The sequence below is a fragment of the Anolis carolinensis genome, chromosome 2, assembly GCF_035594765.1.
Source record: "Anolis carolinensis isolate JA03-04 chromosome 2, rAnoCar3.1.pri, whole genome shotgun sequence".
NCBI classification, from domain to species: Eukaryota; Metazoa; Chordata; class Lepidosauria; order Squamata; family Dactyloidae; genus Anolis; species Anolis carolinensis.
Genome location: NC_085842.1, coordinates 34,288,673 through 34,312,044, shown reverse-complemented (window position 1 = coordinate 34,312,044; position 23,372 = coordinate 34,288,673). Strand labels below are relative to the sequence as shown.

The window sequence follows — 23,372 nt, the reverse complement described above, 5'->3', positions numbered from 1 at the left end:
CACAATTTCAGGATGCAGGAGACGCAGCGTGGAGTATGGATACGTAAAGCTGTAGTACCTTTTCCTAAATATACCTGCAAAGAACCAAGGTTTACTGATGGGCACAGCTCATTTGTGTCTAGTTTGATAAAGGAAGAGGCCCTGGATGACACTTGATTAACTTCTGAGAAGCTGGTCCTCATTGAAACAAGCATATATGGAAAGTACTGATCAGTTTGGTACTAAGCAGAAATAAAAAAATAGCCTAAAAAACAATTTCTGGCATCCAGAAGCAATTCCTTTATTTTACATAAGAGAAATTAATATTTTCTTAGTACTACACATTGTTTATTGCCTTGTTTACTGAACAAGCTTCACATTGTTTATTGAACAAGCTTCACATGAGTCAGAAACACATTCTCCCATCCAGAGTTTCTAGGTGAAAAAGGGTATTTTAGATGTAGAAAAAACCTTTGACAACTTAAACTGGATTTTTCTTTTTAGAGTTCCAGGCAGGTTTGTGTTCTGCTCTCCCCTTTAAACAGCAGCTGAATATAAGAGGTGGAAGATGATACTGAAAACTATGGAGACATCAACAAACCAAAATTAACAAACCCATGATACAGATGCCTAGGGTTTGTCTAGTATACATGCTGATTTACAAGGCTTTATGGCCCCATCTACACTGCCATATAATGCAGTTCAAAACTGCATGTTATGGTCAGTCTAGACTCATATAATGCAGTTCAGTGCAGTTAAACTGCATTATATGAGTTTGAAACTGCACTATATGGCAATGTAGAAAAGGGGGCTATGTTTCATGGTCTTACAGCCAAGATGTACAAAGCCAGCCAGACATATGCCTCTTTTATTATTAGATAAAGCATTTATACTGTGCTATACAGCTGGGAGGACCCACAGAGTAATTTACATATTGAAAAGCATACTCTGTAAAACAAAAAACACAACCCAAAAAGGAAATGAGGGTATCATAATGAAAATAAACTTTTAGGGAGAAAGTGCCTGCTTTTGGAGTAGCATTTGTTAGAAAGGCTTTTCAGCTGTGCTAGTGGTACTTTCGGTGACTTCATGTTCCATCCTTTCAGCAGGTGAAATCTGGGTTTGCTGACAAGCAATGGACATTTCAGGGCTCTTAACAGTTGGGACACTTTTGTTTCTCTGCAGGTTGTTCAATTTCTGCAAACCTCCATCCTTAGGTAACTCTGTTGTTTCCCTGTCCACAGTGGTAGAGCCACCAAGCTGAAGTAAGAAACGAGAACGGAGCTCTTGGACATTGACACCTGATCTCATGATCGTGTCAAACTTTCTGAGGTTTACAGAATGAGGATCTGCTAATCTGTGAGGTCCCATGATTTTAGGACAATTGCTCTTGATCCTCAGGGTTATGTCACTACATTCCTCTGAAGAGGACTTGATCATTTTAGTTGCAAAGACAGCTGGGTGAGGAGAAACAGATTTTGCTGGGGCTGCCTCTAGAGGCATACTTTCTTGTATCCTGGAATCAACTGCATGTTCGGCTTGGTCCTCAGAACCTGCAGAAAAACACAATTAGCATTGGCCAGAATTGTTAGGTAGGAAAAGGTAGGCACCAAGAAACCAAGAGGGGCAATTCCCTTGATGAGGCTGTAATTGCCTGTCCAGGGTGGACTGAGGCCCCATCTAGACTGCCATATAATGCAGTTTGAAACTGTGTTATATGGTGAATGTAGACTTGTATAATGCAACTCAATGCAGTAAAACCGCATGTTATGCATCTACACTGCCCATAGAATGCAATTGCATTATATTATATTAGATGTGGTCCATGTCACAGGTTTTGTTGCACCTGAATTTGTTGCAGCAATACTAATATTGTTACAACAATATTTCTTCAAGCAAATGTGAAAGCAAGAGAACAACAAAAACAAAACAAAAAAACAAAAACAGGATAGACAGGTGGTTGACTTTCACATATTAATTTAAAATAACCAGCCAAACACCTTGTACGTCTGAGGGAAAAGCAAGAGGAAGTAAGATAGAATAATAGACAGGTAAGACTGGCCGGACTGGCTGGGGAACCTGGGAACTATATCTTCCAGAACATAACTTTACAAAGCTGTGCCCTCCTATAATTTTATGTATTAGGGATGAAAGATCACAAAATAACACTGCATTTGAAAAATAAATTTGCTTGGAGAAAATTGGTGAGGTAAAGGACAAGGGGCCATGAACGGTAGTTCTCAAATTTTTGTCCTTCTGATGTTTTAGACTTAAATTCTCAGAAGTCACAGCCAGCATGGCCAATGGTCCAGAATTCTAGGAGCTGAAATGCCCAATAGCTGGAGGCACAAATTTTGAGAACTAAAGTTTTAGGTGACAATAAATCTTGCAGAGAGACTTTACATCAGTAGACCCGAGACTGTGGACTGACCTGCCAGAAGAGATTTGACAGATAAAGGAATTGTCAGAATTTAAAACAGAACTGAAGATCTATCTCTTTTGGCAGGTTTACCTAGTCAATTTTGAACTAAGAATTTTAAATTTTCATTTGATTGGTATCATCTTTTAATCTTTGTACTATGTATTTTGGCTGTGTTGTACCCTGGCTCAGGCACTGAGGGAGAGGTGGGCAACAAATACAATGTATAATCATCATCATCATCACCATTAATATTATTACTACTACTACTACTACTACTCACGTAATATTGATTTAAAATAGCTATAGGGTGCTACTTGAATATGTGGAAAAAAAGAGTTGGTTACAAGTAGATTCCCACAAAACTCCAAAACCGGTGCTATTATGGTATCTCTCACCTAGAGATTCTGACATTTCTTCATGACTTTCTTCATCATTGTTGTTTAAGATATCCCCATCAAAGGTGTTGATTGTTTGCAGAAAGTACTCTAGACATTCCTTCTCCTCTGGATTCAGCCCATAGAAAACGTCTTCAGAAATCTGTTTGGATAGAGGACATGTAATAAATTAGCCAGTCAAGACCTTCAAATAATATTTTTTGAAATTATAATGTAGATTCTTCCTGTTTTTGGGATGACCACATCTGAGAATCTGTGTTTAATTCTATTTTAATGTTTGCATTTTGTATACAGTATTTTAAATTGTATACTACGTAATGCTTTTATGTCAGGCTGCTTTGAGTCCCCTTTGGGGAGATAAAGAGGGGTATAAATATTTTTTTTATATAATAATCATAACAATAACAACCAAGAATTCCCTAACCTCACGGTTGGGGTATTATGGGAGTTTTAGTCCAAAAGTAACTTCTTCTAATCCCTAACCACCCAACTCAGATATGTGTAAGAAAGACAATCTGGGAAATGAGGTATCTTGGAATTAATTAATACTGAGCCAGAGTTAATGAGTTAGAACAAAGTGATAATTCAGTATGAGGTGGGCAGATAGCTGACATACGCATACCCTTGTTGTAATTTCTGTTGGCCCTCTGCCAAAATCTAAAATTACCTTATTTGTTATCTTCAGTGGCATTTTCTTCCAGCTGATTGGATTCGAGATTGCAAGCCAGGACTTGCTCAAGACAGTTTTCTACCAGTGACAAAAAACAAGAGGGTGTCCTCTCCGATTTCATGTACAAAAGCAGACTAGGTTGGCAAATTGGCTCTTCCTTCGATACTAGTTCCAAGACAACATTCCCTAAAGGACCTAAAGACTGCAGTCTAGTTTTAAAGTGATGCCTTGGATAAAACTGCACAGAAGTCTGTTTTTTTTTTTCTTCACTTCCCAGCATGTACCACTTGAGATGATTGTCTCATTCTGCTTAATGGTAGGGCGAGCTCTGTGTCCAGCTGATCCAATTGTCTCACCAAGATAGACGTTTCAATCAACACAGATCTAAATTATTATCCTGGAACAGGATGCTGAGTCCTTGGGCCAGTCCTCAGTCCACTTTTGGCCTATTACTGTAGATATGTAATATGAGTAGGTTATGCAATAGGACTTCCAGCTTGTTGTGCCATTGCATAGCAGTAAATAAATAGGCATGTGAAGTCTGGGCAATGGCAAATGACCAGCAGATTTCTGGGTGCAGCAGATGGCAAGATCTGGTGGACAGGGAGGAGGAGTCACAATTATCTATTGTGAGTCTGTTCCCCTGTTGAGGTATTCTGATTGAGCTCCAAGGTCTAAGTGTGTACATCTTGCAGAAGAGCAATGAAATAGCATTGGGATATTGTTGGTGTGCCATCCACCCTACAGCCCAACTATTACGCTTCCCGGGCTTCTGGACATAGTTTTGGAGGTGGTGTTGATCTGCCATAACTTTATTGTGTTGGAGAATTTTAGCATCCATGATGAGGCATTCTTATCAGAGTCAACTCCAGATTTTCATGGCTTCCATGGTAAATATAGACCTGTCCAATTAACATCTGTAGCACCCATACTTTTGATCATTTTTTTCATGGTCAGAATTATGGTCATTCGTGGATTGGGTGGGTGGAAAGAATCCCATTGTCATGGACAGATCATTACTTCACAGGTTTTAGATGTGCAGGTAATCTGTCCTGAGAGACTAGTGGATCTAAACGGATTCCTCAATGTTTTGAGGGATCTTCTAGCTGCTAGATTTGCCCATTCTCTTGATGTCCTAAATATCTGAGGAATCAAAAGGTGACCTAAGCAACTGACACCCAAACAGCCTTTATTTGGGTACAGAGTACATACATCTTGGTTTTTTGTTGAGGGCAGAGCAATGAAATGCTTGGGTAGATGAGAATAGTTTTAGTGGAGTATGGGTTAAGGCACATGTTAAAATCTACTCTGTAGCAGTGAGGGCAGCAAAGAAACTATTCTTTTCGGCCTTATTATATCAACTCAATCTCATCCCACGCAGCTGTTCCAGACAGTTTAAAGGCTATTACATTCTAGACCTCAGATTGCTAAGGAGGAGCCCTCAGAAAATCACTGTGATAGATTTGCTAAATACTTTGTGGAGAAAATTGCTCAGATTCATTCACATAGATGGTAGAGTCTGGAAAGGTAACCGAGACACGTACTAGTCTGGTTTTGATAAATGAGTTTCAATTTGTTCGATATGATGACGTGGATAAATTGCTTAGAGAGGTGAGGCCAACCACTTATCTCTTAGAACCATGTCCATCCTGATTAATTAAAGCTTCTGGCAAGGACTGTTGAAGTGGTAAATACTTCTTTGAAAATGAGCTATGTTCCAAACTCCTTATAAGAAGCAATTGTAAGAACTTTGTTAAAGAAATCGCCACTGGACTCTACCTCAACTGATAGTGCTTAGCCACAAACCTTTTCTTTTTAAGTAAGTTCTCCAAGTGAATGGTGGCAACAAAGCTTCAGACTTTCTTGGATAACCTGGATCTGTTCCAATCTGGGTTCAAGTCTGTCCAAGCAAGTTAGGCTAGCTCTATGCATTTTAAGCTTCCAGCAGGAAGCCAAAACAATCGTGTTCTGTATGGATGGCATTTGATGTTTGAAAATACTGTGGGTTTCAATTTAAAAAACAGGTTTTAGGTTTGTTTGGGGGGGGGGGGGGTTGGAATTTTTAAAGATCATTTTTATGTGTGTGGGCTTTTTATTTATCTCTTTATTGTTTCAATAGTTTTTGTTCGTTCATTACCTTGGAAAACCTTATGGGTCAGGAAGTGACACAAAAGTGTTTTAAAAATCTATATACATATAAAAGTGAAAATATGTTTGTATGTATCTATGTATGCATTTTCCAAGATGGCTTCCACATCCAGAGAGCCTGTGAACCCATCAATGATGCATCTGGACCAAACATATCTATCGTGACCAACTTTAACTACTGGCGGGGCTTGGAGGCAATGACAGATGATGATGGGAGTTGTCGTCTACCTATATCCTTATTTTCTAATGGGGCCATTCATAAAATCCAAAAACGAACAATGACTTTTTCTAATGTTTATCTTTATCAAATACCTAACCCAGGCAGTACTGGATACCTAAGCTAGTAAATAATAAATTACTATAACACACATATCAAATAAGAGAAGAGAAGTATCATAAGGCATTATGTGCCTTCGGAAAGGCTATAATAATTAAAACAATCACATTATTATCATAATTATGATTATGTTATCAAGAAATCATACTCCCCAAAATATGAATTATATAAAATTATATGGAACTATCATGAACTGGCAGAGCTCACAAATGGCCAAGGGGCTGCTCACTCTGCCTCACCCTTTTCCTTGTTCATTTCACCCACCCTGGAATGCACACCTGCCACACACAAAAGGAAATTTACATAATCTTCTTAACTAAACACATCGCCCTAAGGAAAGCCAGGAAGAGGAAGTGACTAAATGCCCCTATCAGTAGGGAATAGCTATGTCCATAGGAAAATTCTATTTCAGAAACCTCTAGAAGTTGACCCTTATTCACTCATAATTTCATTCACTTATAAATCAACAGGGTGCCAGAACTTGAAACCTACCAGTTGTCTCCTCCTCTAAACCTGAAAGAACTCAGAGAAGCCATCAAGCGATGTAAAACTGGTAAAGCACCTGGCCTAGATGACTTAATGATGGAGCAAATCAAACATTTGGGCCCCAAAGCTGAAAACTGGCTTTTGAAATTCTACAATCAATGCTTGGCACACAAACAGATTCCCGGAGCATGGAGGAAAACTAAGATCATTGCCATTTTAAAACCTGGTAAAGATGCCTCCAGTGCCAGGAACTACCGACCAATCTCCCTCTTATGTCATCTATATAAAGTCTATGAGAGGATGCTATTAAATTGATTAGGACCTGTCATCGAACCTACCCTGTTTCCCCGAAAATAAGACATCCCCGAAAAATAAGACCTAGTAGAAGTTTTGCTGAATTGCTAAATATAAGGCCTCCCCCGAAAGTAAGACCTAGTAAAGTTTTTTTTTTGGAAGCATGCCCAGCACCTGCCAAACAGAACACCAGAGCATGCAGGATTGGTAAATGTACATACAGTTGTACATGGAAATAATGGTACAATAGAGTCTCACTTATCCAACATAAATGGGCCAGCAGAACGTTGGATAAGCGAATATGTTGGATAATGTGATGACTCATGGGCCATGTAGTCCCGTTCCATGTACTATTGTGGCAGATGAAGAGGAAAACTTGGGTTTCCCACCGTTTCTGCCAGATTTGGAGCCCTTGCACCTGCAAGATGTTTGCCCACAAGAAGTCAGCCAAACAAGCCTTGAGCAGAAATCTCCCCCATTTTCTCGCCGGGATTATTATAATCAAGATAGGGGCGCTCGAGAGGCGACTCGCCGGAGCGCCAGGATAGCTGCCAGACAATTAGCTGATTAAGTCTGCTTCCCTTGGGAAACTTTAAGGAGTCATGCATCCGGACACAGTATAGGTTTCGTTTCTTGTTCCCCAGAGAAAGTGTTCCTTGGCGGGAAAACAAGATCCTATATAGGTGTTTGCCCGCAAAGGAATCCTTGCGGAGTCAATTCGTCGGCTTGAGGTGTGAGATCGTGTGTAGACTTCGTACTCCAGTTCCCAGTTCCCGGATCAAGTTTCCTGCCCAGCCTTGTACCATGGATTTCTATGGACTCAGTTTTTGATTCATGTTTGCCTTGTTTCAAGTTTGATCTTGCCAGGTTTCAAGTCTTGCCTTGCCTTGCGTTTTAAACCACGGACCTTGCTTCTCTGATTCAAGCCTTGTTTTCCAGTTTCCTTCGGATTTACCTTAAGCCTCAAAGACTATGGACAGTTCCCCACACTATTGCTTGCCAAATAGTGTGTGTTTCGGTGAAGTGGATTATAACTTTGGACTTTAATATCACATATTGGACATTGTTTTCCTGGACTATATTTGACCTTTCCTGAAAGGTCTACTTCTGAACTATATTCTACACTTATTTTTATTGACTTTATATATTTCCTTAATAAAGATATTAGATAGATTCTGGTCTCTGCGCATGGTTATTGGTGTTCTGCAGCCTGGGTCCTGACAGATAATAAGGAGGGATCAAGGAAAAGTCTATTAAACATCAAATTAGGTTATGATTTTACAAATTAAGCACCAAAACATCATGTTATACAACAAATTTGACAGAAAAAGTAGTTCAATATGCAGCAATGCTGTGTAGTAATTACTGTATTTACAAATTTAGCTCCAAAATATCACGATGTATTGAAAACATGGACTACAAAAATGCGTTGGATAATCCAGAACGTTGGATAAGCGAATGTTGGATAAGTGAGACTCTTCTGTAGTAACAAGAAATTCTTGATAGGATTCACAGTTTGTCTGATTATGCTGATTTGTGATGACAACTACTGTACAGTATATAATAAATGTTCATTTTTTGTTCAACAATAAATGTGAATTCTTCTTCATGGAAAAATAAGACATCCCCTGAAAATAAGACCTAGCACATCTTTGGGAGCAAAAAATAATATAAGACACTGTCTTATTATTCCACCTCACACCCCCTCCCTCTCTACCCTCTCCTCTCCCCCCTCTTGCATGAAGTACCCCCTCCCTAACCACCCTCCCCTTACCAGTACAACACCCCTTCCCCAAAATGTGATTTTTCCCCAGTTTTTAAGCATTGTATTAAAAGATCTCAATAAAAATACATTAAAAAAAGACACTGTCTTATTTTTGGGGAAACACGGTAAGCTTATTGCACAACAAGCAGGTTTCAGACCAGAGAAAAACTGTACAGGTCAAATTCTCCATCTGACTGAGCATATCGAGGAAGGCTATGAGAAAGGCTGCATTACGGGAACAGTTTTTGTGGACCTTACGGCAGCCTATGACACGGTGCAACATAGAAAAATGCTGCATAAAGTCTACGATATCACCCGGGACTTTGACTTTACAAAAACTGTCCAGACCCTCTTGGAAAACCACAGCTTCTATGTGGAGTTTCAGGGCCAGAAAAGTAGATGGAGGAGGCAAAAGAATGGTTTGCCCCAAGGCAGCATTCTTGCACCGACCTTATTTAACATCTTCACAAACGATCAGCCACAACCACCACTCACAAAGAGCTTTATATATGCTGATAACACAAGTGAGAGATTTTGAAACAGTTGAAAGCCAACTCACTAATGCCTTGAAAGATCTCTCCAGCTACTACAAAGAGAACCACCTGAAGCCCAACCCTGCCAAGACACAAGTGTGTGCTTTCCACCTACGTAACCGTGAAGCCAACAGGAAACTGAAAGTTACTTGGGAAGGCCAAGAGCTCGAACATCCTAAATATCTTGGTGTCACCTTAGATCGAACACTAACATATAGGAAACACTGCATGAACACCAAGCACAAAGTAGATGCACGCAACAACATCCTGCGGAAACTGACTGGCAGCTCATGGGGTGCAGACCCACAAGTAATAAGAACATTAGCCCTGGCCTTGTCTTACTCAGCTGCTGAGTGCGCCTGTCCTGTTTTGCACAAGTCTGCCCATGCGAAGCGGGTGGACATAGCACTGAACAAAACATGAAGAATAATCACAGGATGCCTTAAACCTACACCTGTTGATAAACTCTACAAGTTTGCTGGGAATGCCCCCCCCCCCCCCCCGACGTGCGACGGGAAGTTGCTGCTAACGGTGAGAGAAATAAGATCGAACATTGTGAAAGCCACCCATTGCATGACTATCAGCCCCCTCCCAGTAGACTCAAATCAAGGAAAAGCTTCATGAGAACCACCACTCATTTTGATGTTCCTCCAGCAACAGCAAGGGTGTCCCTCTGGGCAGCTAAACCAGGCAATTCCAACTGGATGGCCCCCCATGAGGGTCTTCCTCCAGGGGCAAACCAAGAATGGGCAACTTGGAAGTCCCTGAACAGACTCAGAAACAGAGTGGGCAGATCTAAAAACAACTTGGCAAGGTGGCACTACCTGGAGGAATCCTCCACCTTGTGTGACTGTGGAGCAGAACAAACAACTCCGCGTATGTATGCTTGCCCACAATGCCCTGCCTCATGCACAGAGGAGGAGTTGTTTAAAGCTACGGACAATGCGGTCACTGTTGCCCACTTTTGGTCTAAAACTATTTAGCTGCTTGTGATTTCCTTTATTTTATCACTTTTAAACTTATTTATTATGCAATGCTTTTAACATGAAATAAAATAAAAACTTATAAATCTAAAAGGTATTCACAAATCCTTTTTAATGTTTCTTCCATGATTTCACAACGTCAGAGAAAAAAACAAGCTGCAAACTGTTTTTCCTCTTCTATCCTATAACCTCAAAATGTATGTATGTATTTTCAATGTACCTGTTCCCAGTACAAAAGTAATCTGGGAACATCTGTGCAGGCACACTCAATTTGCCTAATCCTATCCCAGTGGGAGACCAGAGGTAGAAGATGGGAGCCCCCTAAGTACATAAGGCTATCACAGTTGAAGATCCTATTAAACCTAGTAACAAAAAACCCCTCTTCTCATTGATATGTTTGCTGTTGCTGGGGGATTTTCTACCTTCCCATTAACGTCTGCTGGTAAAGGTCAGTGCGTAACTTCACTCATTGTATTGCTTGTTTCTAACAATTCTCACAATGTTTTACAAGACCTTTTCCTTTGTATACACTCAACCTGAATTGTTAATCCAATCAGGGACTAACTGTGTGTTTGCCAGCTACATTCCTGGGGGTTGTGTCCCTTTTAGGGGCAGAATCAGAAACAGACTCAGACTTCAAAGCAAGGAATAACAGCTGTTCATTTTTCCTGCCTCGGGGAACCACCAACCAGAAATGATATCAGAATGAATCCCCAGCCAACGGGAGCCTGGATCCTAGCTGCACCATATTCCAGCCAATCAAAGGTTGGGGGTGGTGATTCTGAATGGCTGTCAAAGTGAATCAATATGCTCTATATTTTCCAGTGGTTTAGGTCAGATCTTTCAGAGTGTAGACTCTATTCCTGTCCTCCTTTGGGGCCAAAATAAATACAGTGTTCCCTCACTTATCGCTGGGGTTAGGTTCCAGGAACACCCGCAATAAGTGAAAATCCGCGAAGTAGGGACACTATATTTATTTTAATATTTATACATTATTTTAGTAGTTATAGACTATTTTAAGTCTTTATCAACCAATCATGTGTTGATAAATCGCCTCCTTCTCCTTCCATTGCCACTTGGGCTCCTTTTTTCTCCCTTTCACTTCTCCTTCCTCCCTTGCTTAGGCTGTAACTTGTAATTTTTTATGATTTATAATAGTCTTTTAGAGGTTATTGAAAAACTGCGAAACAGCGAATCCGTGAAAAGTGAACTGCAAAGTAGTGAGGGAACACTGTAAACCTCTTTTCTTGTTGCCTTCAACTCGGTTCATGTCTTAATCTGGCCTTTGGAGCAGCAAAATGCAATGGGCTCCGAACCCCAATATTAGAGGATAGCTCAAATAACGTGACAGTTGGGCCACATAGGAGTTTGCTGTTATGTATGTGGCAAGTAATACGGCCACTTAGGAAAGGAAGCTGCAGCTTACCATGTGATAGCTAACTACTCTAAGTAGGAATTAAATATCACTGTAGTATGTCCACCAGCCTCCCATAAATACAGTATTTACTCTTTATAATAATATTTGTGTTAAACAGTTATCACCAATACCATATGTTTATTATTGATAGTTTATCATGTCCTATCTAGAACGGCGCTCGATGCAGTCATGCCGGCCACATGACCTTGGAGATGTCTACGGACAACGCCGGCTCTTCGGCTTAGAAATGGAGATGAGCACCAACCCCCAGAGTCGGTCACGACTGGACTTAACGTCAGGGGAAAACCTTTACCTTTACCCTGTCTAGAACATGCCTCTTCCTCAGACATTTTTTGATTGCAGAAAGCCAGATGTTGCTAGAATGTAACTCTGATCATCCTTCATTATTGATAATGCTAACTAGTGTTGATGGAAATTGCAGTCCATAATCTATAGGGCCACACTTTCTTCATGTTTAACCTAGCATACATAGGCTAGACTTGGGCTGGATCTACCCTGCCAGATAATCCAGTTTCAGAATGCAGATTGTCTCCATTGAACTGGATTATAAATCAGTAGGTCTTGGTTGTCAAAGGAGGCTACAAATTTCCATGCAATCAATCATATCCCCAGAGTCAAAGGACAAAAATAGGTCTCCGAACTGTTTGTGTTTTAGTTGCCTGAAACTCCTGATAGCATGCCAATGGTATGCAATTATAGGCATTTTCTCCAAAATGTGGAGGACCAAAGCTTCATAGATTCAGTATCATGCATGGTTCAAGTGTTGGATTCCAGAAAATGAAGGTTCAAATGCATGCTCAGCCATGGAAGCCACTGGCTGACCTTCCACAAGTTTATGTTAGGAAAAAGGCAATGACAAACAACTTCTGAACAAACCCTTATGACAGGAGCACCATAGGATATCTAGAGGTCACTGGGGTGGGGAAGGCAAGGCACTCATTTGCCAGCCTTGCTCCTTTTTATTGGGGACCTATAAAGCTATGAATCACGACCTCATCCGACGGGGCTAACTTTGGTGACATATTCCAGTTCAGCCATTGTTTACCCACGGAGCCTGCCGGCTCCCATCCCACGATGCAGAGGAACTTCCAGTGGGGCTCCATGGTGCACCAGAAGCAATGGGGGGAAGCCACGTTGTCGATGCTTTCTGGGCCCCATAGAATTGGCATGCTGGTAAGCATGTGGGGCGTGGGACAACAGTCACTGCCAGATTTGCCATGATCTTATTTCACAATTTCACCTGATTTTGTGAGTACTTTCCCCCATTTTGCTAATATTTGTTGCTGTTCTGCATCGTCAAGTCAACTCTGGATGCATCTACACTGTTGGATTAATTCTGTTTGACACACTTTAACTGCCTTGGCCCAATGCTATGGAATCCTGAGAGTTTGGTGAGACACATGGGAGAGAAGGCAAAAGATGACATCTCCCATGATTCCATAGCATTGATCCATGGCAGTTAAAGTGGTGTCAAACTGCATTAATTCTACAGTGTAAATGTACCCCCTGATTTATGGCAATCCTACCACAGGGTTTTCAAGGCAAGATTTATTCAGTGGAGGTTTGTTACTGCCCTCCTCTGAATATAGCCTATAGCAATTATAGGGCAAACTACAGTAGGGCCTCATCAGATGGGGAATTTTTAGCGTCCTAGGATGCTTCCACCCTGTCTTTGGATGGAGCCCCATGCCGGCCATCATACAACATTGTGTGATTTCCAGAGGAGGCCCCGCACGCCATTGGGGTGGAAGTGTCCTTGGCTGCTTCTCTCCCTACATGGGAGCCTGAGTTGTGCTGGTGCCAATGGAGCCGGGTGGGCAATGCTTCCTACGTTTGATAAGGACAGCATCACTGAAACAGAGCACATTTCTAGAAAGGGTATCTCTCTAGAAATGTCTAGGTCTTCTGATAGAACTCTCTGATATGCTAGGACTAGAAGTGTGGCAATTTAATGGCATTCAGTCATCTTAACAGTTTCACCTAACTGCAGTACAGATGGGAATGTATGCCTGTAGATATTATTATTATTATTATTTTACTATACAAGAGCTCAGTTTTTCTGCTCAAGATGATGAGGCCCCTTTTACACTGCCATATAAAATCCAAATTATCTGCTTTGAACTGCATTATATGACAGTAGAGACTCAGATAATCCAGTTCAAAGCAGTTAATGTGGATTATTTGTATTGAACCACCCCCCCCCCACCCCCCACACGGGTGAGAAGAGCGGTATAGAAATGCAATAAATAAATAAATTATTTGGATTGTATGGCAGTGTAGATCCAGCCTGAGTATTGTTTAATACAATACAGCTGTCTGCCCTAGATCCCAATGTGCTTGTAGTAAATACACCTCTATTTAAACTCAGTATAAGTGGATGATTCATATTGCTTCTGTGACTGGAGACGCAAAGCTCAGCTATTGCTCATCTTTCCACATTCCAACTCCTCATGCAAGAGCCCTTACCTCTTGTAAGATTATTTGAAGCATGAATTTAGCACACTGAACACATTCTCACACAGATGTTCATTATATTTAGTCCACATGGCATATGAATAAAACAGGGTTTTGATAAGTGGAAGGAAAGTAAAGATTTTGATTCTACCTCAGACAGAGCTTCCTTGTCCACATCCCCATCTGTGAGCTGATCACTTGTACCATTGTCAATAGTCTCCATTTGCAGTCTGCACCAAGAACTCTCAATTAAATCTGCAAGTTAAATGAAAAGAATAATTAAAAATAGCACAGCTGAGAGAAAATTGTACCTGAGACAGACATTAGGTTGGTGTGGGAGTATGAACTGTACTGGTTACACTATCAGAGGGGACAGCATCAAAATTATTATCATTTTTGTGCAATATTTTTTCAGACGTTTTCAAATTAAGGATATCCCTTAACACAAAACATTTTTGTCAACCCAGCTTACATGTACTGTGTCAAATATACCTACAAGATTAAAACTCTGCTGGTTTACTTTTTGAACCTCCTAATGTGCATGTGCTCCGGTCAGAGCTGTCATTATCACCCAATTAAAATGACGTTTCAAATCATATGTTTTCATCTGCATGCGTTACAAGCCTGCACTATTGTTTTGTTGCTGATTTCTTATTGTTGCTAATTTTGTCATTTTATTTGATATTTTAAGTACAATATGGCAGTCTGGTCTGGCAAAGGAGGCCGTCCATAGGCATGACATTATGAGTTCCTGGACTGGGTGACACTAACCCTACTGACATCACTGAAAACAGAGGGGAGTTTTCAGAGTTTATAACAATGACCTTTTGAACTAGAACCCCAGAATACAAGACTCTTCTAGCCAACATGTACATTATGGCAGCAGTTATTGACCTATAAAGCCCTATACGGCTTGGGCCCTGCCTATCTCCGTGATTGCATCTCCCCCATGAACCGGTGAAGGCCTTAAGATCTGCCAGGGAGGCCCCTCTCATGCTCCAACCACCGTCCCAAGCACGGCTGGTGGGGACGAGAGAGTGGGCCTTCCCAATGGTGGCCCCCCAGCTCTGGAATGTCCTCCTCAAAGAGATCAGGCAAACCCCTACATTGCCCTCTTTCCACAAGGAACTGAAAACCTGGTGGTTCCAGGAGGTCTTTGAACAAAATTAGTTGGCTGTTCCAACATGTTGACCTGGCTCTACACACTATCCACCCCTGGGTCCTATGATACACTGAAGTACAATTCTTGACCTTATCTTTTAAATGATTATGTCTACCTTGCAGCCCTGATTACTGTATTGGACTCCTTCATGTTGATTGATACTGTAACTGTGTTCATTTTAGACTGAACTGTTTTTACTGCTGTTTTATGATATTGTTTTTATTATGTTTGTTTGTTCATGCCGTTGCATGTTTTGACAACTGACTGTTTTGTACATGCTAGAAACCGCCCTGACTCCTCTCGAGGAGATGGAGGGGTATATAAATAAAGGATGATGATGATTTCAAAAGGTAACCTTTTAAGCTCTGATTTTTACAAATGGTCTGTTGGAAAAGGGACAGGTGGTGATGAGAATTAGTTAATGATTCTTTTTTTTCCCATGGCTAGGAGTAGGTGTCGTTAGCTAGTGCAGAAAATCAACAATTTAGGTGAAGGAAAATGGAACAATAGCATCTCCCCATGGTCGAGTCAAGCACAGCCTCCAGATGCCAGAGATGAAAAAGTGGGAAGCCTTGCCTCTGTCTATTGTCCGTATATCTTTTGTATTTTTGTTTTTGGTGAAGGTACTGAAATTAGGGTGCGTCTTATAATCAATGGCATCTTACAGTTGTAGAAATACGGTCTCAAATGAATTCCTGGTTGTGCAGTAAAAGAGGAATATTGTGAGAAGTGATGACTCATTAGAAAAATCGATAATGCTTGGTAAGGTAAAAGGTAGTCGGAAAAGAGGAAAATTGCATTTTAGATGGAGCGATTCCATCAGATAAGCCATAGTTCTGAGTCTGCAGTACCTGAACAAGGCTGTTGATGACAGGGTAACTTGAAGCTTATCTATACTGATGAAAAAATTCTGTTTGCCACTGCATTTTCTCAGTTTGCAACGACTCTGTTACTAGCACACACCTCATGGTGAGAGAAAACTTCTAGGGATTCTGTGTGTGGCATTTGGAGAGCTGTCCAGTTTTAAAATGCAACTTTTATTCTATTTTATAGTATTTAACTGCATTTTAAATTCTATACTCATGACACAAATATTTTTAAAAAATAATTTTACAAAAATATCTTTATCATTCCAGTAATATTTTTAGGTAAAAGAAATCTTAATGAATTAGTATGAGTGTGTTTGGGGAAGAGTGAAGTACAACCCTGTCCCCTGACATTACTTCAGCACAGAAGTGGATCCTAGCTTATCCCACCAGATAAGAAATGAGATTGCACTATGACTAAGGTGCTATAAGGTCAGATTTCAGCTATACACTAAGATTGTGGTTTGCGGTCTGATGCCCAACACACTCTGCTACACCAATTGCCAAATGAATACATTCACCAGGTTTGAAGGCAACCGGAATAGAGGTTTATTACTCTCAGGCTTGAAAGGATGTCAGATACAGAGTCTGTGCTCTCAAAACATAAAGCATGCATAAATCATGCAGCAGAGTACAGAACATTTTTTTCACTTCGACAGCCATTCAAACTACCAGTGCCCTCCCCTAATTGGCTGAAAAGCTAGGATCAGGGCATTCATCAGCTGGGAACTCCTCCTAACATCCAAGGTGGTTGGGATTTACCCTGTGGGGGGGGGGGGAATAAACAGCTGTCATTTGTGGGTTTGAGATTTGAGTCATTTGGAAGATTTGTCCTGTTCCAAAGATGCATAACTTTGGAATGCGGTGGGGCAATATGCAAATCAATCCATGATGAGATCAATAGTACAGTCCAGTTAACACAAAAGGTGGGATCCAGAGAACACGATTTTTTTTTTGTAAATTCAAACAGTCAAATGAAAGGTATACAGAGTTAATCTGTGCAGTAATGTCTGGCAGATAATATCTCCAGACCCCTCAGAAAGCTGGAAAACTGCTTTACATTATGGCATTGCCTTCACATGCTGGTATTGTCCCATTATAATAACCCTAGTCTCACAGTAGGTGGGAAGCCAGAAAACCCCCTCAGATATACACATCTTCTTCTTCAATCACACAGTCGTTTCTGACTCTTCGTGACCTCATGGACCAGCCCACGCCAGAGCTCCCTGTCAGCCGTCACTGCCCCCAGTTCCTTCAAGGTCAAGCCAGTCACACATGGGCACATCGTATTATTTTAGTTTCCCAGGAGATATGCGCTAGACCGTATGAGCAGAGATATTGTTACCCCACTACAGCACACCCAGTTACCTTTATTAATAAACATATGTTGAGATCACAAAGAATTATGAGGGGGATTGTGAGAACTTCATAAGTGATTTCTTAAGGATCATAGGTGTGTAGCTTTGCAACCGTGGACAAGCTATTTTTGTTAAAGGGCTTTTAGTATAGACATAGGAAAGGTACCAGCCTGGGGTTAATGGGTACACATTTCTTGTCTAGTTCCCTTGAGGTGATCTGTTTATGAAAGGTGAGTTAATTTCTTTTGGAATGTGTAGTCTGCCTGCCCCTCCTGGAAGGGTTACTGGAAAGAAGGCGGGGAGGGGAAATGCCATTCTTTTGGAATTGCGCAACTCTATAAATGTAAAATAAAATAAATTTAATATTTGACTTTGGAATTCACCTCAAGTTCCTCTTTTGAGAGGAGGGCCCAATTTTTCTTTAACAGGCTGTTGATGGAATTTCCCACCAATAGCAGGTGATTATTGCTGGAAGGCAGCAAACCTACAACTGGTCGCACACAGCTTCGTGCAAAGTTTCAGTGCTAGTTTGCCACCTTTGTGTGATAAAGTTCTTAGAGAAGAATAACTCATCTCCTTTTGAGACAGAACTTTAATGTAAAGTATGGTAGTTATAACAATGGGAACTTCATCCTCCTAAATGATGAAGCAGGAATATACACTGTTTAAGTGCTGCCTTGGGCTGTGGCCTTGCAATCTTTTCTGGGTGTTTTCCACAAGGTGAAAAGGAGGAAAATGTATTTCGTGCCAAATCCTGGAGGCCAGCTGCAGTCAGATTTTTTTAACTATTGCTTTTGCAGCTAGAAGTTTAACTAAAAACTAAGTAAATAGTAATTAAATCATACACACACACTTTGCAAACTCGGTTCCCTGAAGGCAATATGTCAGGAGCCTGCCTGCTTGCCTGGGAATAATGAAAGGAGAAAAAACCAGAGATCACAATTCACTACTTTCCTCTGTCCTTGTCATGCCCAGTAGTTTGGAGGTTGTTAGTATAGCTGATGCAGAATGTTTGGAAGGGGCTGATCGCCCTCCTGTTTGTAAAAGTTCAGAGTGACCCTCCCAATAAGGATTCACCGGCTGTAGTGATCACTGGGGAGGCCTACTGAAATAGGATGCAACTGTAATCAGCTTTGCTAGAGTCTGCTCTTTGGGAGAAAAGTAACTGTTGGATTTGGACATGGATATTGACTGATTCCCCCGTAGTTGTATGGGTCCTGATGCCCAGACTTGTTTCCTGAACTTTTATTATGTGCCTTGTTTGGCCTCTGCTGCTCTTGTAACCTTGTCTTGGACCTTGCTGTATCTTGGAACCCTGGAATTTGACTCTTGGACAACCTGCCTGGCTTTGACTTATGGACTTGGACTTCAACTGGACCCTTGACTATCTGGCTTGACTTTGGGAACTCTGATTACAGTTTGTACTCTTGAAATCTAGAACATTATTCTAAGTAAACTCTTGGCATCTGACTTTTGGATTGCAAACTTGGCTACTGTTTATTCTTGCTCCTGTCTTGGCTGTGTAGTATTCTCACCATTAATGGGACTTTGTTGTATAACTCCAGCTGTGGGCTATCTTTATGTTCTGTAGCCAGACTTTGAAGAAACCAAGTTTTTAAGTCTTTGCTTAAAGTTATTGCTTTAAGGAAAACAGTTTTTGACATATACAGGGTTTTGTTGGTTTTTGGAAAATGTACATTTCCATAACCTTTTGGATATATTATGATCTTTGTGAAAGCATGACCTTGTTTAAAGTCATAACCTTTTGAAAAATGGTGCTATAACCTCTTGGTAAAAAGCATGACCTGTTAGAGCCATAACCTTTTGGGAAAATGGCATTCATTCAAGGCAATCAGGTTTCTCAGCTATTAAACTGATATCCTAAATATTTCTTTGAACTGTTAGGGACAAGGATAAATCAATGCACAAAACATATATACAGCAGAGTTTCTGAAGTGTTCCTTTTAGTTACCCAAAACATCTACATTCCTTAAAATATATTTGCCTTTAAATCATGCTTTCAAGAAACAAAAATAAGCAGACTTCTTTAAAAGTAACATAATTGGTTTACTCACAGACTTCATGTATTCAGCATGCAGGTACTTTGCTTATCAATCCAGTTAGAAATAGGATTTGAAGTAGCTTCTCTGTGTAGATAACACAGGGCATCTTTCTTAGAATCGATAGTCTATAGTCCAAAGCATCTCTCTCTTCTGAGAGTCTAATAGAGTCTCTGGCTAGTCTAGAAGTCCAATGGAATCTAAAGCATACAGTTCCTACTGAAGTCTGAAGGCATACTGTCTCTAAAATGGAGTATGAGTCCTGAACAAGCCCAGTTCTGATCACATGGTCTGCAGCCCTTCCCACACCATAGAGCCAAGGAAAAACTGGAAACCAACATATACATATACAATACAGTAAGCAATCCGTATTATATACATAACAAATAACTAGTGGAGACTTGAAGAAGGTTGCTATTTCCAACAGTTTTGGTTAAACTGCCTACATACCGGGATCATGACAGTCATCTCCCTGATCCTTTCAGGGAACATGTGGGCACTATAATCAAAGATGTGAAGTTACTGTTGGTAGAGAATTTAAGGACAAACACTGAAGTTGTTGCATTCAACTTTCCCCCTGCTTTCAAATTATGTGTTCCTAACCTATTGAGAACATAGTGACTCTACTATTAATTACTAAGAAAGTGCACTGGAGTCTGCCTGGAGGTGGGCCAATTTGCCCCTGCCATTTGCTGTCCTCCCTTGCTCCCATTTTAAAATAAGAAAGCAAGGAGAAATCCACTGATGGCAACAGGTAGCCTTGGGTTCATCTGTCGTCCAAAATCATGGGATTTGTCCCAGTGTGCCAGTTTTCCAGTTAAGACTGTGGTATACTGTGCCTTTAAGCCACACTCTCTGGTTGTTACACCTGCAATGTATTCAAACTACTGATGGTATGGGATATAATGCTTGTGTAGCCAAAGCCTCAGTAGTCGCTTTCCTAGTGCTTGAATAAATACCTTTTACTACAGGACTCTGCTGGCTGGTGAGTTTGCTATATACAAATAATACTACAAAGACACACAGAGATGAGAGCAGAATCAGAGGTTTATTGCTTCATTGATCAAGGAAGAATGTCAGGGAAGAATTTTCCAGATCTGACATGCCCTTCATTTACAGATATCACTATTTTGTAGACATGTGAAAAGAACAGACATTGTTCTGAATGGGCAATAAGACAACATTGTCCACTGCATTTGAGCACCACAGACCAGCTTTAGAGACACAAGTTCTCCAAAATCTTAATAACTCAGTCCTTCAAAACCTTAAACTCACCCCAAAGTTTTGCTGTCCAAAGTTAACTCCCTCTGTCCAATAACCAGGGCTACCTCATTCCCTTTATTTGAGAAGAAATAAGGGCTATCATTTTGAAGATAGGTCTTACCACTGATAGGTTAAATGAGGTCTTGTATGACAAATAAAAACCTGCTGTCCAATTAATCAGGGACATATTCTAGTCAATTATGCATCTGTAAATAGATTAATTGATTAGACACTGTCACTCTACTCAGAACTTGATTTCCAAGAAACTCTGGGCCCTTCCACACAGCTGAATAAAATTCCACATTTTCTGCTTTGAACTGGAATATATAGCAGTGTGGACTCAGATTAATCCAGTTCAAAACAGATGTTGTGGGATTTTCTGCCTTGGTATTCTGGGATATAGGGCTATGTGGATGGATCTTTAGTTCCAGTTATGAAAAGCTATTTGAATAAAAGAGATTTCAATATTACTTCAAAAGTTCAGCAACATTCCGCTGGTAGTAAAGCAAGCATGTATTGGCCGACCTCATTTATAAATCGAAGGAGGGTTTTGGGATCAAAATTATGGACTTTGTAATAAGTCATTTATAAGTCAAAGGTCGTTCTGTGGAGAGAGAAAACACAAATACCATCTCAAGGGGACAGCCCACCATCACAATTTCCTTACCAAGACATTCAGAAAGGCCAGAGATGGTGACATAGCAAAAGCTGCAGAGGAGGTCATTGCTTCTTTTAGGTTCTCCCAGAATTGATTAAACTCTTACCTTTCTCCATTATGCTCAGGCCCCTTCTACACTGCCATATAAAATCCAGATTTTCTGCTTAGAACTAGACTATATGGCAGTGTAGACTCATATAATCCAATTCAAAGCAGATAATGTGAATTATCTGGTTTGATAATCTGAATTATATGGCAGTGTAGAAGGGGCTCCAGAGAAGGGGATATTTGCTTCTTTGATAAGAGTTAAGGTAAGGTGCCCACATCAAGTCAACTCAGATTTTTGTGGGTTTATCTTGCTGACTGAAAGGTTGGCGGTTTGAATCTGGGGAGTGGGGTGAGCTCCTGCTGTTAGCCCCAGCTTCTGCCGGTTCAAAAACATGCAAAAGTGAGTAGATCACTAGGTACCACTCCAGCAGCAAGGTAACGGCGCTCCATGAGGTCATGCCAGCCACAGGACCTTGGAGGCGTCTATGGACAATGCCAGCTCTTCAGCTTAGACTTGGAGATGAGCACCAACCCCCAGAGTCAGACATGACTGGACTTAATGTCAAGAGAAAACCTTAACTTTTACTTATATGGGTTGTTTTTTTTACTAAATTCTCTAGAACAGTGATTCTCAACCTGTGGGTCCCCAGATGTTTTGGCCCTCAACTCCCAGAAATCCTAACAGCTGATAAACTGGCTGGGATTTCTGGGAGTTGTAGGCCAAAACACCCGGGGACCCACAGGTTGAGAACCACTGCTCTAGACTCATACACGAGTATACAGGGTAACGTAAGCTCATGATTCAGAGTAATCATCCTAGAAGAAGCACTCAGTTGGCAAGTCAAATGGTGTAAGTACCCAAAGCATCCCACCTACCCTGCACAACATTTGATTTGAACAGAAACCTAAGTATAATAGAAATTTAAAGCTTCCTGAATTACCTGTCTGAAACCCCGACACCTTTTCATTCATGCTCTCTTCATTACAAGGTGTAAGGGAGCCAAAAGGTTGTAGCTGTTGGTTTGTTAGGCTGTCTCTCTGGAGATAAGTAAGCCCGTCAAGGATTGACAGTGAGCCATTGGAGGGCATTGTATTGTTGGTTGGGATGGTCAATGACATGCAAATACAAATCATTTCCTTATAGCATCCAAGGGCGGTATCGACAACAAAAGCAAGTGCCTTCCCTGCCAGTAAGGCCTCTGTGTGAAGGTTAAATCTTCCAGAACAAACAGTGCAGCACACTTGAAATAGAGCCTTATGACAGCTTTCAGAAAACTGTTATCCTCATTGGTTGGGAACTCCTGCATCCCCAATTAATCAGAGCTTTGTTTCTCTGGGACAAAGAACTATTATATTCACTTGAGCTGCTTGCCATGCTGTGAAACATATCAAACCTTGGATGCAAGCCCTGTAAGCTTTCTGGGTAAATATACTGTACAGCAGGCATGGGCAAACTTTGGCCCTCCAGGTGTTTTGGACTTCAACTCCCACCATTCCTAACGGTCTCAGGCTCCTTCCTTTTCCCCCTCAGCCACTTAAGCGGCTGAGTGGGAAAAGGAAAGGGCCTGAGGCCGTTAGGAATGATGGGAGTTGAAGTCCAAAACACCTGGAGGGCTCGAGTTTGCCCATGCCTGCTGTACATGGCTGAAGAAACCTATCTCCAGTTGTTTGGGACTTCAGCTGCTCATAGAGTGTACCTACACTGTAAAACTAATGCAGCTTGACGTTACTTTAACTGCCATAGCTCAATGCTATGGATTCCTAGAATTTGTAGTTAGATGAAGCACCAGCACTTTTTAGCAGAGAAGGCGAAAGAACTTATAAAACTATAACTCCCAGGATCCCCTAGCACTGAGACATGATAGTTAAATGGGGGTTAAATTGCATGAATTCTTCCATATATGTGCACTCTCTGCTACGCCTACCATGGTCAATGGCAAGGAAGCTGCAGTCAAAGGATGGTTTAACAGAGACACTATAATCTAGTTTGGAAGTGGATTAAAACAAACTTCACTGTGTAGTGTCTACACAAACACCCCAGGGACTAGTTTGA

At 40.9% G+C, this 23,372-nt stretch overlaps 1 protein-coding gene across 2 annotated transcripts; it reads right to left on the bottom strand.

The window, feature by feature from the left end:
• Positions 1–255: 255 nt before the first annotated feature.
• LOC100563267 (uncharacterized) lies at positions 256–22,461 on the bottom strand. 2 transcript variants are annotated; one of them, XM_062973769.1, is made up of 4 exons: positions 22,261–22,461; positions 14,056–14,159; positions 2,797–2,938; positions 256–1,532 (listed from the first exon to the last, which is right to left on the bottom strand). In XM_062973769.1, exons 1-4 carry the CDS (start codon positions 22,451–22,453, stop codon positions 1,024–1,026), a joined length of 948 nt encoding a protein of 315 aa, XP_062829839.1. In that variant the 5' UTR covers positions 22,454–22,461; the 3' UTR covers positions 256–1,023. The 2 variants fall into 2 exon arrangements, with proteins under 2 accessions (XP_062829839.1, XP_062829840.1); XM_062973770.1 differs by lacking the exon at positions 22,261–22,461 and adding an exon at positions 19,366–19,824.
• Between the last annotated feature and the right edge of the window lie 911 nt (positions 22,462–23,372).